General features: G+C 27.8%; 3 protein-coding genes across 28 annotated transcripts in view; 1 reads left to right on the top strand and 2 right to left on the bottom strand.

Moving 5' to 3' along the window:
• Nucleotides 1-1,025: 1,025 nt before the first annotated feature.
• LOC105256733 (serine/threonine-protein kinase pelle) lies at nt 1,026-3,441 on the bottom strand. The gene is made up of 4 exons (XM_011266918.3): nt 3,294-3,441; nt 2,431-3,012; nt 1,723-2,162; nt 1,026-1,521 (listed from the first exon to the last, which is right to left on the bottom strand). The coding sequence occupies exons 1-4, from the start codon at nt 3,397-3,399 to the stop codon at nt 1,180-1,182; spliced, it is 1,470 nt and encodes a 489-aa protein (XP_011265220.1). The 5' UTR covers nt 3,400-3,441; the 3' UTR covers nt 1,026-1,179.
• A 1,178-nt stretch (nt 3,442-4,619) lies between these two features.
• On the top strand, nt 4,620-5,914 carry LOC105256735 (protein-S-isoprenylcysteine O-methyltransferase). Of its 2 annotated transcripts, XM_011266922.2 has the most exons (4): nt 4,620-4,981; nt 5,069-5,273; nt 5,352-5,548; nt 5,635-5,914. In XM_011266922.2, exons 1-4 carry the CDS (start codon nt 4,712-4,714, stop codon nt 5,815-5,817), a joined length of 855 nt encoding a protein of 284 aa, XP_011265224.1. In that variant the 5' UTR covers nt 4,620-4,711; the 3' UTR covers nt 5,818-5,914. The 2 variants fall into 2 exon arrangements, with proteins under 2 accessions (XP_011265224.1, XP_011265222.1); XM_011266920.2 differs by having other exon boundaries at nt 5,069-5,548.
• A 3,892-nt stretch (nt 5,915-9,806) lies between these two features.
• LOC105256736 (basement membrane-specific heparan sulfate proteoglycan core protein) overlaps nt 9,807-15,736 on the bottom strand; it is a 142,454-nt gene continuing 136,524 nt past the window's right edge. For 15 of the 25 annotated variants that reach the window (XM_020029226.2, XM_020029227.2, XM_020029231.2 and 12 more), the window contains 2 exons: nt 15,349-15,514; nt 14,069-14,830 (listed from right to left, as the gene is read on the bottom strand). In XM_020029226.2, the coding sequence (XP_019884785.1) occupies nt 14,716-14,830; nt 15,349-15,514 (281 nt within the window). In that variant the 3' untranslated portion in view covers nt 14,069-14,715. Of the gene's footprint in view, nt 10,081-10,282; nt 10,634-10,880; nt 11,083-11,182; nt 11,562-13,030; nt 13,425-14,068; nt 14,831-15,348; nt 15,515-15,736 lie in introns of those variants that run through there. The other 10 variants (XM_011266925.3, XM_020029241.2, XM_020029242.2 and 7 more) reach the window with 2 other exon arrangements.

Raw genomic sequence — 15,736 nt, 5'->3', positions numbered from 1 at the left:
CGTACAAATTTCTGATTTTAATTGTATTTTTAATTTATACTTAATTTATACTTAAATTTATACTAATAAAATAATTGCCCAAGTCTTATGATAAATATATTCAAATCAATTGGAATTAAAAGCGTGAGACTATATACAAGCTATTACACATACACACAGTTTAAATATATTTAAATTATTTGATTACGTAAAATTTTAGTAATATATTTCATTTCTGAGGACATGATAAAATTTTTATTTTTTTAAAATATAAAAATAACCGATTATTATTAATATACTTTTTGTTATTATAATAAAGTTTACATTTTCATTTAGCATACGCATAAATTTTTGTTATGCAAATTTGTAATACTATAATATTACTTTTTTAATAAAGAATTGTGAATATATCACTAATTTTTGCAGATTGTGACTATAATAATTAAAATATAGTAATTAAACTGTAAGATAACATATTGATTTTTTATAATTAAATAATTTTGAATAATGTATCTTAAAAAACTTTAGCAGACAAAAACAGAATTTTTTTTCCTAAAAATTAATATTGTAAATATATATATATATATATATATATATATATATATATTTACAATATAGTATATAGTATATATACAATATACAATATAGTATATATAGTATTTTGAAATAGTTTAATTTTTGCTTTACATATATAAACTTTTTTATAATTAATTTAAAAAATAATTAATTAATGTATTTATCCTATCTTTTATATACACCAAATATTAATACACTTTTATGATATATTTTTTAAGCATCAAGGGTTAAAATGTAATAATATATTTTTTATATAAAATTTATAGTTGTTTTATTATTTTTAAGGGATATAATAAAATAAGCAATACATAATAATAAGAATGTGTGTATAGTTATATTGTGCTTCATTTATGCAACATTACATAAATTTTATTAGTAAAGCTGATTAACAATTATTTAAAATTTGTTAGCAAAGCTTAACAACGTAACACTTTATATAATATCTTATACATATAATATAAAAATATGAATATAACTTTTTATTGTCATAGTGATATTTACAATGCATCAATTACATCACAATATACTCTTTTTAAATTGTTTCATATATGCAATTGGAATAAATATATGAGCGATTTGCTCCATTTCAAAAAGGTAGATATTACGCTGTGATTATAAATGTATTTATAAATCATTCAATTTTCGAAATACAAATTCCATTTCCGGCCGATTTTGTGCCAATTTGTTAGCACACCACTTTCCCAAAGATATTAAATTTTTATAAACTTGTTTGTCTTTTTCACCAGCCTTTTTGTCTATCAATAGAAAAAGATCTTTGTCTTCCCAAGCATCAATTAAATCTCGTAAAAATTTTTTCTCAGGCCGTGAATCATCATAAGCTCGAAGCCCAGTTGCCATTTCAAATAAAACTATGCCATAACTATAGGTATCTATTTTTGTTGATAATTTTTTGTCAAATAAAAATTCTTCGGGTAGATAAGGTCTCGTTCCATGAATCTTGCTGATCTAATAATTATTTGATAATACTTATTATTTAATCAAAAGTTATTTAATATAAAAGTTTAGTATTTAAACTTTTTAAAATAATCATAAAATTGTTGAGATTTAAAAATCAATTATTTTGAGATTTTCTAACAACTTATATATTATAAGTCATTTATAATCATACTTATCTAAATCATTATAGAATTTAGGATAATTATTTACCTTCATACTATCTCTTTCAGGGCCTTCTCGCGCTAATCCAAAATCCCCAATTCTGGGTTCAAAATTTTTATCCAATAAAATATTCGCACTCTTAATATCACCGTGAATCAATGGCTTATCTCCTATGATATGCAAATACTGCAATCCGCGTGCTATACCTTTTGCAATTTCGTGCCTTTGTATCCATGTTAGTGGTTTGGTTTTTTGTCTTAATAGGAGCCTATCTTCCAAAGACCCGTTCTTCATTAGCTGGTAAACTAAGCATGGTGCTTCGCCACCAAAACTATATGCATATAAAGGTAAAATATTTTCATGAGCACGAGAATTCAAAATTTTTATTTCTTTCAGTGACTGTTGGAGTTGTAAAATATAACTTTCATCTGAATCAGGTCCTTTTTGCCGAATCTTTTTTATTGCCACATCTGTGTTTTTCCAAGTGCCTGCAATATATACAATATATACAATAAAATAAAAATGTAATAATTTAAATAAATAATAATTATTTTAATTTGTATATTTTCTACAACTCAAATTATAATTTATTGTTGCTATACAAAGCCAATTAAAGTAATAAATTTTAAAATATAAAAAATAAGATATTCTTTTTTAACATATAAATACAAATAATTATATACAAATGCTGCTATCTATATAAGTTTTTTAAAATTATATTGCTAACATACATGTTAATGTAAATTGGATATGTACCTCTATATACTGTTCCAAAACCACCTTTTCCCAATATATTGTGTGGATTCCATCCATTTGTAGCGATAGCTAATTCGCTGTAACTTGCATGTGGCAAGGTAGTTTCTGTTTTTGGTAGTGATGATTCATTGATTTTTTTGGCATTGCTACCAGTATTTTGTGAAGATGGCAGAAATACAACAGCTGCTCCTGGCGAGGCTACTAACAAATTATTAGAATTGCTTGGACTAATAGCCAACTGTACTGGCTGATTTAAAATCTTATCGACACTCTGCTGTGGTGATGCACGTTGATTAAAATTCTGTGTTCCAATCTTTAAATCTTTAGTATTCTTGTTAATCAGTTGCTTGCGTGGTATGTTTTGCAAATTAGCCTCTCCACTGTGCAAAAGTCGATGAAATTTTTGATCAACAAAATTTAACAAAGGTACCATTGACTGATAGTGTTGCATTTTGGATAGTAAAACAAATAATTCTGTTATAGTATGATTGTGATGACCCCATAATGTCAAAAGTTCATCAGTAGGATTCTTTTCTTTTCTTAGACTCTGTATTGTTAGAACATCATACTTCATCCAGTTACCTGTTGATGTTATAATAGTATACAAAATATTCCAATTTAAATAGCTATATATAAATAGCTAATATAAACATAGGTTTCGCTTACACATAAATAATTATAATATGTCATATTTTCAACAATTAATTGTTATTAAATAAGAAGATAATAAAAATAACATAAAAAGTAAAAAAGATGAAATAAAATACAATTTAATGTGCAAAATCAAGAAACAAGTGATCAAAGTGGTATTAAATAAATGTATACTTTGTAAGAGACCATTGAGTCACTCTTCAATGACTTACCAGCCAGTTCTTCCCACTTATCGTTTTGATTCATAATTTTGCAAAATTCTGACCGCTCCGAAAATGGCAAGTGGTAAATATATTTCAAGCTTTCCGTTGTAGTCATTTCGTAATAATATTTCACGTATTATATATATTACTGTTTTTAATTGTATTATAATCACGTATTATAAATGATTATTTTAATAATAAATTAATAATAAATAATGATTTTAATTCACTGTATATAAGGTTCTATACAACGCATATGTTACACGAAATAATATCGCTGTATAACATCGCTAATATGATATTTTATCGACGATAATAGACTGTGCGTTCTCACAACTGTTAGTACTTATAACTTGTAATATTAAAAAATCATTCTATATTATAGATATGTATACTTTTTCATTCAGGTGTACGTCGCAATGATCTGTTTCTTAAATTAGCTGTTTGGTGGCAGCATAGTTACTTTCATTTATTTTCGTCCATTGATGAGATCATCAGCTGATTTTGTATAGTATCATAGAGATGAATGAGAGACAATGGTTCCTGAAAGTGATGCGCCTTCTGTGGACATGAACTAAGCCAGTGTCCCGAATGTTCTCAGAGGATAAGTATAATGTGCACAATTTCTGGTTTTGTTCCGTGCTATGTGCACGAAATGCAGCATCAGAGTATAACAAGACACTTATGTATATAAATTGATAGATAAATTGATAGTAAATAAATTATTCAACTTTTTGACATGAAAATACAAACAGTTATTCTTTTATGAATATTTCAAAAATATATACTGCAGAAACAAATACTTTAATTTAATGAATTACTATTATAATAGTAATTCATTAAATTAAAGTATTTACTATTATAATGGTAATTACTATTATAATAGTAATTCATTAAATTAAAGTTTGTTTCTGCAGTATATATTTTTGAAATATTCATAAAGGAGTAACTGTTTGTATTTTCATGTCAAATAGTTGAATAATTTATTTACTATCAATTTATATACATAAGTGTCTTGTTATACTCTGATGCTACCGGCATTTCGTGCACATAGCACGGAACAGAACACAATTTGTAGACATATTGTGTTATCCATTAAGAAGTTTTCATGGAATTCACTATGTAGTTTCAATGTCTACGTTTATAGACATGGAGGCGCTTGTCTGCTCTCAGACTTTCTCTATAGTATGTAGGAGTATCGCACATTTTCTCTACATATGTGAAAATTAGCTTAATATTTTTTATTGTGCTCTCTTATGTTACTTTTATAAGAATTTTTTGCAATTTCCATTATTCAAAAAAGTGATAGATAATATATTATTATTAATAAAGCAATCGAGGTGTTTTTTATTATAGAAAATGGGTACAAGAAACACACAAATTATTGAAGATAATTATTAAAAGTCTTGCATGTATATGTTGGCTTGATGAAAAATGACAAACTGTTTATTGCTACAAAATATTGGCATATATTTATCGAAAAAAAATACGCCAAAAACATGCTGTGCAGCGATGGAATTCTTAGTCTGTTCTGTTTTATCGCAGCAAGTTTAATATCGCTTCTCCCTGAGTTACTGTTTAGATTAGAACTTGACATTTATATTGTATATTTTACAAATATCTGGTTTTTACATATAATACAGTACATTTTCATAAATGTACTTGCATATTTGGCATTTCGTGGCTTTGCTTATCAAGTAAGTATTGTTTTGTTATTATATATTGTATATATATATATATCAAGATTGTTTCTTTTTGTATTCAAGCACTTCTTTTATTTACAGGTAGCAGTCAGGGCAATATTTCTTGGATATATATTTGGAATTGGTATTTTAATATCAATCACTGCATCGCCATCATGGCAGATATTTGGAATTTATATGACAATATTAGCAAATTTCCATTATTCGGAATTTTTAGCTATAGCATGGACAAATCCAGCAGTATTGTCAATTGACAGTTTTATCCTCAATCATAGCATAGCATACGGTATAGCAGCAAGTCTCAGTTGGATAGAATTTTTTATAGAGAGGTATTATTTTTATGAATTGAAACTACCTTCCCCAGTATCCTATTTTGGATTAATATTGTGCATTTCTGGTGAAATTCTGAGAAAACTAGCAATGTGCACTGCAAAGCACAATTTTAATCATGTTGTACAAAGTGAAAAAAATGATAATCATGAACTTGTTACACATGGTGTATATAGTTTATGCAGACATCCCAGTTATGTAGGATGGTTTTACTGGTCTATAGGAACACAGGTAGGGCATCATAAATTTTACATTGGACATTTATATAATTCTGCACTCTTATTATATCACTAATGTTTCATAAATTCTTATTTCAGTTAATACTTCAAAATCCATTCTGTTTCTGCGCATATGCATTGATGTCTTGGAGATTCTTCTATGATCGTGTTCTGATTGAAGAAATAACTTTATTAAATTTCTTTGGTGAAGACTATGTTAAATATCAAGAAAAAGTAGGAACAGGACTTCCGTTCATTTCTGGATATAAAATTAGTTTATAGCATCCTATATTGGTGTAATTTCATTTTACATCAAGTATTTTCATTTTTGAAGTTTGTTATAACATACAAAAAATAACATTTTGTATATATTTATAAGAATTGATTGAATTAATTCATTATCATATATAAGTTTTTAAAAATCTTTATTTTTTCACATACGTGCGCGCGCGCACACACACGCACACACACATATATATATATATGTATATATATATTTTATACATTATAGAAATCTATAAACAATATATTTTTTTCAGAAATATAATTTAATTGTCATTATAATTTGTGTTTGTTTTAAGTTATTGTTATTATATAACGAATAACTTTCATTATTTGTGATTACTTATTTTTGCAAATTTACATTTTTTAAACTCTAATTATAAGATTTGATAACATTTGATAATTTATTCATGTAAAATACGCTCAGATTTAATATATTAATGATTGCTAATCAATTATGTATGTCCAGTACAAATTAGCAGTAAATGAACGGTTCTGTAAATAAATTTTTTTAATTATTTGTAAATGTAAATTTTTTTAATATTCTCGTGTGTACATCCTCTTATGTTTTCTGCGAATTTTTGGGGAATATTTGGAAATAATAAGTTTGACAAATTGGAAATTGAAAGTTCTATGATTAGAAATATTATAATACATTAAAATATTTATGATGACATGCTACGAAAATATAAAAAATATTAGCGAAAATATACAATTTGTTAGCAAAATTATATTTATTGTCTCATTTTCTTTGAAGAATTATTATGTAACAATAGATTACATTTATGTATTATGGTAAATACTTTCAGTGTGATATTTTATATACAGGGTGAAGCAATACTAGCTTATTACTTGAAATATCATTCTTAATTGAAGTGTTCTAATTAGGATGCCACTGATATTATTCACATCCAAACGCCGCAATTATGTAAAGAAGGCATTTCAGACTGGAATTTTTCTCATTTTGCACCCTGTACATATAAAATACAATATACGTACATATTATTATGTAACTAATGTATGCATGAACATCCAAAAGCGTTCATTCGATGTCGGTATATAATTAAGGAGTTATAGTAATATACAGTATATGCATCGGTTATATATATATATAAAGTATGTTAGAATATAGTAATATACAAGTATATGCATCTCATATGGATTATTCTGTACATGAGCATTTACAGTGTGTCATAATAAAATCGTAGTGGACGTAGAAAACTTTACGGGAACTATTATACATTATATATTTCGGTCTCATTTGTTAAATAATTCTCTAAAGACAATCTATAGAATATCGTTCAATCATATTTCTTATTGCACATCATATGTGACATTTTTACTTGATTAATTTGATATATATAAATAAATAAATATATATATATATATATATATATATTTATTATATATATATATATATATATATATATATATATATATATATATATTCGCATTTGCATTTTGTAAAAGCTACATAAATGAAATATCTAATTGAATATCAATAATAGAGCACTGCAATATATGTATATTACTTATGGAGATTGTAAAAAATATAACGCTTTACCTGCATAAATTGACAATACCTGTTAATGAAATATAATTATTTATTTACTTGAAGTACTGAAAGTTAGTTACTTGCAAAAAAAATAGATTCATGTATTTGGAAAAGATCTCTTTCGTATTTTTAATAATTACATTATAGAATATGTATTGTAATTTCCTATTTTTTATCGTATAAACCTATAAAATAGATACATAATTATATTGCACGCAGAGAAAATATGTTTAGAATGATCAATTATGCGATAGATTGATATAAAAACATTTATAAATATGTCTAATTGTAAGTATAATTAAATGATTTAGAAAGATTTAAATCAATCGCACTTTTTGTTTAATGTGTGCAATAAAAGTATCTGCATTTATATTCCACTTTAATATCCTAAATAATAATTTAATTACATAGATATGATCTTGGCGGTCGCGCGTGTAAGCAACAATTGTTATTACTTTCAAATTGTACGTTTTACTTTCATAAAGTCTTAAATATAGAGAACATTAGAGACCGTTAATTATCCGCACAATGCGCATATATTGTATCATAATTTATTCGATATAAATTTTATATATGTAGTAACACATATTTTTTACCTATATCATTTTGACTTATCGCGATTCTCTCTCATGTATGTATAACTTTCTTCATTTATATTTTATCATGTAAACTGATTTAAACCTTTTAATATACAAAAGTACTGTACGCGCATTCGATGATGCTATTATTCATTACCTATTATGTATTCTTGATTATTCGCCTATTGCATCAAAAATCACATGTATAAGCACCTACATATGTATGATAATTGATAAGTATTCATCATGGTATGAGTGCAATCTGAATTTAAAGAAGCATTGCTTATCAATTCTTTTTTTGTTCATTGATATATATTTTCTATTTCTTTTACTTTAAGAATCTTATTTTTCATGACAATCTGTAATATTCAATGGAAGATAATATGACTTTTTGTGTTATAAATATATAAATCAGTGCACTCTTTTTCACTTTTTATTATAAAAACTCGATATCTAATAGAAAAAGTTCGTTTCTGTTTTCCCAATGAAATAACTTTGGCTGTGACGAGAATTTATTGTCTTCTTGAAGATAGGAGAGATACCTCAAAGTTTTATTAAAACTTTGATTACACTCATACTCTAGTGAATAATATTTATCCTATTCGACGCAAATCTGCTTTTTATTGTATTACGAATATGAGTGAATTAACACATGGCAGTGAAAAATTATAGACATATATACTATACATTTTATCATTAACACATTTTCGTTTAATATCAGTCATCGCGTTAGCTGTCCGTACTTGTTGTTCCATTGAATTGAAAAAAATAAGACAAAATTAATTACAAGAAATATGAGAAAAAACAGGAAAAACATGAGAATTGAAAAGTTCAATGGCTAACTTGTTAATATTTATATTAACTGATAATTTGAGGATTTGTTAGATGCAAAAATTTTTCTGTTGCATTTTAAAAATAACAATTTATTATTTGCGAATTTAATGCTTCAATCTTTTTATATAAATAAAACAGTATAAAACGTTATAGTTATTTTAATTATAAAATATTGATAGCGATATATTAATGCAAGATGGATTCTGTATATCTATGGATATAAAATTGTTTTGTTGTTCGTTTAGTAATAGTTACTTTCGTATTTCTCACGCTCTTTCGCTTTCAATGAAAGTTGTTTACAAATCGTGCAGTTAAAGAAATACATGTATTTTTTCATTGGTTAAATATATGTTTTACTTTTCGATTTTTGCATGAGCAGGATATCTCATCCGAAAAATTATACTTTTATCGTAGTCGAAAAGTTGCATCTTTATGATATATACCTTAATGTTCTGAAAACGTTTGATTAGTTATGATATCAGATTTGCTTTTGATCCTCTATCTTGTAATGTTCTTTTCAAAACATTAGATATGTATGAAAAATTTAATAACTATATTTTTGGCTTTAAATTCGACATTTATATTAACTATATTATCGCTTGTATAACAATATGCAATACGTTTTTCAGATGCAGATCATTCTCTTAGCCAAGGTCACCACGTGTGGGAGGTCTATCAGTTCGATCACTGCAAAATAAAAATATAAAATTGATAAGTATTTACTAATAAATTCGTCGTATGTATACGTATAATGATAAATTAACGTTAAATATATCATTATTCGCGACATATCAAAAATACTAGAAAGTGACATACCGTAGTTTTGTCGCAGTATTTCCGATATATCGATTAAGCATTAAACAATTTACAAATTTATTAGATACATATCGTATGCACACTTGTGGAAATACACATCTTTTAAAATATTATACATTGATCGATTTGACGATCGCCGTTTTTGGTCTAAAGAGGAAAATGTATTTCCGACAAGTGAGTTTGAGAATATTACATAATAGTATTATATATTATACTATTGTTTAGCTTAATAAGCCCCTGAAAACGTTAACTGCGTCTACGCATAATAGCGCGAAAAGTACACTTTGTTCCTTAATATCCCTAGTCAAAACAATCAAATTTTGAAGTATAATTAATAATGAGTAACTCGTTATGTCACGTGCAGCTAAATTGGACGCAGGTTTCGGATGAATAATATTCACCGGTGGCGGTGGAACAAACGCATCGAATACTTCTGGGTCTGCGTCTGTGAATACGAGAGAAGATGGAATCCATCTTACTCTATGAGCAGCGTGCAAAAATAATGTCCAACGAAATTAGTCACATCTATAAGATGTTATCTTGAGTACTGAATTTTACATTATTTGTTAATCTGAACATTTATATAAGCATATTAAATGTATTGATAAAACTAAACTTTTTTTTTTAATTTAATATTTTCTTCTTTACTCTAGGAGAAAAAATATCTTATTTACATTCTTACCTGGTGCACGGTGATACGTTTATTCCTCTGATAGCTTTCTCGCCGATATCAATAGCTCCTGAGTCTTGTACCTCTAAAGTATAAATGCAACCGGAAAATCCGTCGTGATATCTTCCATAAGTCATCTTGTAATCCGGCAAACCACCCAAGTAAACGCTTCCTCTCGCATTCAGAATTTGTTGAAGTCCATCGCTTACACCGCTTTCAGTATGCTCGCCGTTTAGCTCGATGCTACCATCGTTTCCCTGACGTTTTAGAATTATTCTATGACGTTCTCCGTCATCAACCCGCTGAGCGGTGACGCGAATTACAGCGGGACCAGAGCCTAAATTGTACTGGTATTCCACGTATCTAAATAATAGGCATTAATTTTTAAATTTATTAATATGTTGAAACTTGAGCAGCGCAAATACTATTGTAATGAATATTATATTTTTAAAAAAAATATATATATATACATATAATATATAATGAATACATATATATTTAGATCAAAGAAAGAGCTCTTGTTTCTAATTTTATATACTTGTTATAATTTTAGAAACATTAGTTATTTTATTTTTATGTGATTATATCGCAGTATATATGTCGTACATACCCATCCACTACAGCAACTGCGATATAATCATCAGGTGTTAGATCATTCAAGGTTTGACCATGCCACATAATCAGTCCGTTACTCTTATTTGTACTAATTTCAAGGCCTATAACTTCACGTTCTTCCTCGTGCATCATGATAGATCTATCTAGTTCCAACCAGCCATCTCCTTTGAAAGCAACATCGTACGTAATCTCTGCCACTACAAAGATATGACTTATATAATCAAATATTATAATAATTATTATATAATTAATTGTAGTTGAGATTAATAATTAAATAAATTACACTTGTAATCTTACAATTTTCACAGTTTTGTCCATTATAACCGAGGCGACAATCACATTTGTAAGATCCGTGAAGATCGGTGCAAGAACCCTCATTTCTACACGGTGTAAATAATTCACATTGCTTCAGTACATTCTCACAGTTTCTACCCGCATATCCATACGCGCATGTACATGAATAATCATGCATATTTAAAATTTGACATATGCCGTGGATGCAAGGGTTCCATGCACAAGGATCGTACAGTGTTATTGGCGGCTGAGTAGATGGTGCCAATGTTGTCATAGTGGTATGCATTATTGTCTGATTCACATGAGACATTGAACAATTCTCGATATTGGCTGCGTCAATTGATGATTTCAATACATCCAAACTGACTGACAAAATTTCGAGCTATATGTATCAGAACAAAAACATGTTAAAAATGAAGAAAGTTCTCCTTTATCTACTGGATATTGAAATTGTTAATTATTGTATATTTATAAATATATTTATAAGTATATAATTATATTTATACAATTTCATAAATAATTTTATTTAAAAATATTATTTTAAATTAATTAAAGATATATTAAAGATTGAAAATTAAAAAGAAATGATTTTTTTTATTTCGTTTCCGTTAATAGGACATTATTTCTATAAATTTTTGAAAAATTTTTTATTAAAATAATGTTATGATTAATTATATGAAGCCATATATACAGGGTGTCCGTCAATTTTCGACCTTAACGAAATAAGGAAGTAGATTGGCTCAAATTAAAAAGCAATGACTTGTATTGTTTTGGGATTGTCGCAATAATTAACGAAAAATTAAATAAAGAAGATCGGCTAATCTGCGTGAGTAGAAGCGCGTGACAAGAGTCGTCTCACTGTAATCCGATACTACGACCGCGGCGAAGCGATAGACGGGTCGCTCTCCGAGACATGATGGTGGTTTGCGATATATCGCAATACCGCGCCGAAAAATGATCGGAATGCATTCGTTCGATTAATTCATTAAATATTTATATATATAAATAAATATTTATAACTCGCTTTTTTATTCGATATATATAAATATTTAATTAATTAATCGAACGATTGCATTCCGATTCATCTTTTCGTTCGATATATAGTATATAAGTATTTAATCAATTAATCGAACGATTACATTCTGGTTCGCTTTTTCGTTCGGTATATATAAATATTTAATTAATTAATCGAACGATTGCATTCGGCTTGCCATTTTACTCGCTGCGTTACAGTGAATATCGCGCGAGAGAGGCAGGCAACATGCGCGGCGTCGTGCACGATTTCGACCGTCCGCGCGCAGACGAAAAACGGCCAATTTATATCTCGACTTCCGGACGCGATAGCGATTTCGTTCTTTTTGCATAAAATTCTACACCATTTCGCGGCACTACTGTCTAAATCTCGTCCCGATCGCCCGAGGAGCGGCTGACTTACAGTGAATATCCGAAATTTGCTTCTTGGACTCACACTTAAGTGTAATACTTATATATATCGAATAAAAAAGCGATTCAGAACGCAATCAGTCGAATAGTGAATTAAATATTTATATATACCAAATGAAAAGATGAATCGGAATGCATTCGTTCGATTAATTCGTTAAATATTTATACAGGTCATTCCTTCTTAATTTGAGCCAATCTACTTCTTTATTTCGTTAAGGTCGAAAATTGACGGACACCCTGTATATTGTTATTTATCTTAATTATTATATAATTAATAATATATTTAATTATTATATTATTAATAATACATTAAATATATTATTAATAATATATTAAATATATTATTAATAATATATTTAATTATTATATTATATACTATAATTATTATATAATTAATAATATTCTTACTGCGCTTATACATCCACGAAAACTACGATCGACACCGACGTCTTTATTGATAGTGATTCTTCTGCGATCCACCCCTCCGATGTAAAGAGGTGTATTTAGCATCATGGTTCTGGAAGCTCCAGGTGATTTGGTTTCCACAAATGGCTCGCCATTCACTGACAATTTGGCTTCTTTAAAGTCTCGATTCACCGTTACATATGTCCATATACCAGGTTGGACTGCATGAGGTGATCTTATCGTTGCCATTCCGGAGCCAATATCGAAGCGGAATTCAATGTGCTTGTCTTTTATTATAAGCGCTGCAAAATCTCCGAGGCCTTCATCATTTTGAGAACAATACATCAAGATTCCATCTCCGGAGTCCGTAGGGTTAAAACTCATGGTTACCTTAAGCCTAAAATTAGGTATATAGAATGTAAAAGAATGTATTATTGCACATCTGCAAAAAGAACTTTAAGCAATATATATGTATATCACGTATTAATTACTTTTTTTTGTTTTTACACTTGATTTTAAAATTCAACAAAGGCACACTCTTGCACACTTTTATTTTAGTTTTTTTATATATTGCATAAAATATAAATATAAATGTTCTATTTTCTTTTCTTACTCTTTTTTATAGAAAATGTTAAATTAAAGTTAATTTATATACAATGAAGTAAATTTTTCTTTTTTGAAAAAATTTGTTATATCTTTCACACGACAGATACATGCAAATAATGTATATATTTATTATACGGATATATTTATAAAACTATTAATTATAAGAATATAAGTGAAGAAAAGGGAAGAAAAGGGTGTTTACACATATGTATTATACATACATGAAAATATGAAAGCTTGTACTAAGCAACAAATCTTGCCAAAAAATAGATATATGTTACATATATAAATAATGTGTCTCTCTTAAAACTTACCTTCTTGTCATTTTTTAAATATACAAGTGATGAAATTCAATAAAACGTTGTCTTAAGCTACAATGTATGATACTTATTACATTAATTTTGCTTTAAAAATATTTATTTATATAGCATCATATAGTCTCCCCCCCTCTCGCTAAATATATAAATGATCATTCGTATGAGAATTATTTCTTTTTTCAATATTTATATTATATATAGGATCTTAGACATAAGTACAAACATTTTACATATGGTGTTATATATAACTGTCACATACATGTATATGGATATTACGACTTCGTTTTCTGCTTGAGTTGGGACTATTGTTAAATGCAACTGATTTGGCAGTGACCTCACGCGCGCATATTATACTTTTAATAATTAATAATGACTAACAGAGAAGAGTGACGCGTTAAGTGTATTAATTAAAAAGCTGTACAAAACATTAATTACTAATTCAATTGACTGATGTTCTAACATTACAGCACCATGATGTCCATTGTAAGGAACTACGCACTAGGCAGGTTTGTTGCAAAACATCTGTTAAAGACTCATTGCTTTATCTTTACATTGCTATCTATACATACCAAACAAAAAAAAAACAGGCAGTGATAAATCGCAAATTAATCGAACTTAAATCTTCTCGAACAGGCATATTTTAACAATCTTAAATAGCTCATATGTATTTGGAAGTTGATTAGATCTACGGAGGGAAGTAGATTACTACTGTGAGATTGGATAAGTAATGATTCTGTAAGTGCGTAAAATTGGTGCTAAGTTTAGCTAATGTTTTGTGTGGTGCAAATTATTGTAGTGATGTGGCCTGGATCGTGGTTGCCTAATTTGTGCGTTGCGTAATCGTGATCGACTGTGTATAGTGGTCGAACTCTCTCTTTCCCTGAAAAGAATTTTAGTAATTAGGATGCTTGATGATGTTCAGGTGCACTGGCAGTGGGATTAGTACCTACATTCCAATTATAATCTCAAAACTGTTAGTTTGTCAAGGGTATGGAGATCCATTTATAGGAAATTTTCATTTATTACGATTCTACCTAGATAGGGCTTTTTATTTATCTTGGAAATTTCGAAAGAATGCAAAAAAGATTAATTCATGTAAAATTTATTTTCAAGTGTATAATCATTATTATTATTTAATACTTCAAATCTTATAACATATGAAGAAATTAATTTTATAGAATGTGTTCTATCAATATTTCTCTTAATTCACTTATTTCTAATACGCAAGCTATGTGCAAATAATTATTTAAGGAAACTCAAAGTATGATAAGTACTATACATAGACGTAATCACCATGACAATATGTTCGATCCTGAACGCTTGTAACATCGACCAAAAGTAATTCATTAAAAAGTAATACGTGCACGTGCGTTCGATAAATAGAATGAATGTACTTACCGCCTAAGAGCTTTCGGAGTCTCATACGCTAGATAAGCTCTATCATTATGGAAAGCTGGATCGTGGATGTTCACCGAATGCTCGCATCGCGATCCTGTTTTTCCGATCGGGCAATAACAATCGAAGCCAATTTCCTTATCAACGCATTTACCTTCTCCGCATGCGCCTATTATTATTCAATTTGTTTTATATAAATATCATTATTTAAAAACATTAAATTAAGGAACATTAAAACATATATTTAACTAATATTAACAAGGCTCGAGAGATTTATCGATATTACTCAGGTATGCGCTATATACGTGTAATTGTTTTATAATTAATTTGTAATTATATATAATTACGACGAAAGAATAACTTATAATTAAATTATATAATTTTATTATAC

Source organism: Camponotus floridanus, unplaced genomic scaffold (assembly GCF_003227725.1).
Source record: "Camponotus floridanus strain SB8 unplaced genomic scaffold, Cflo_v7.5 scaffold45, whole genome shotgun sequence".
NCBI classification, from domain to species: domain Eukaryota; kingdom Metazoa; phylum Arthropoda; class Insecta; order Hymenoptera; family Formicidae; genus Camponotus; species Camponotus floridanus.
Note: the sequence above shows the minus strand (reverse complement) of the source record. Positions and strands in the feature narration are given on the sequence as shown.

Coding starts and splice junctions, on each gene's coding strand:
- LOC105256733 (XM_011266918.3), bottom strand. CDS start 3,399: ATGACTACAACGGAAAGCTTGAAATATATTTACCACTTGCCATTTTCG. Junction 3,013..3,293: donor TAAGTGGGAAGAACTGGCTG/GTAAGTCATTGA, acceptor TAACATCAACAG/GTAACTGGATGAAGTATGAT. Junction 2,163..2,430: donor TTTTGGAACAGTATATAGAG/GTACATATCCAA, acceptor TATATATTGCAG/GCACTTGGAAAAACACAGAT.
- LOC105256735 (XM_011266920.2), top strand. CDS start 4,712: ATGAAAAATGACAAACTGTTTATTGCTACAAAATATTGGCATATATTT. Junction 4,982..5,068: donor TTCGTGGCTTTGCTTATCAA/GTAAGTATTGTT, acceptor TTTTATTTACAG/GTAGCAGTCAGGGCAATATT. Junction 5,549..5,634: donor ACTGGTCTATAGGAACACAG/GTAGGGCATCAT, acceptor TTCTTATTTCAG/TTAATACTTCAAAATCCATT.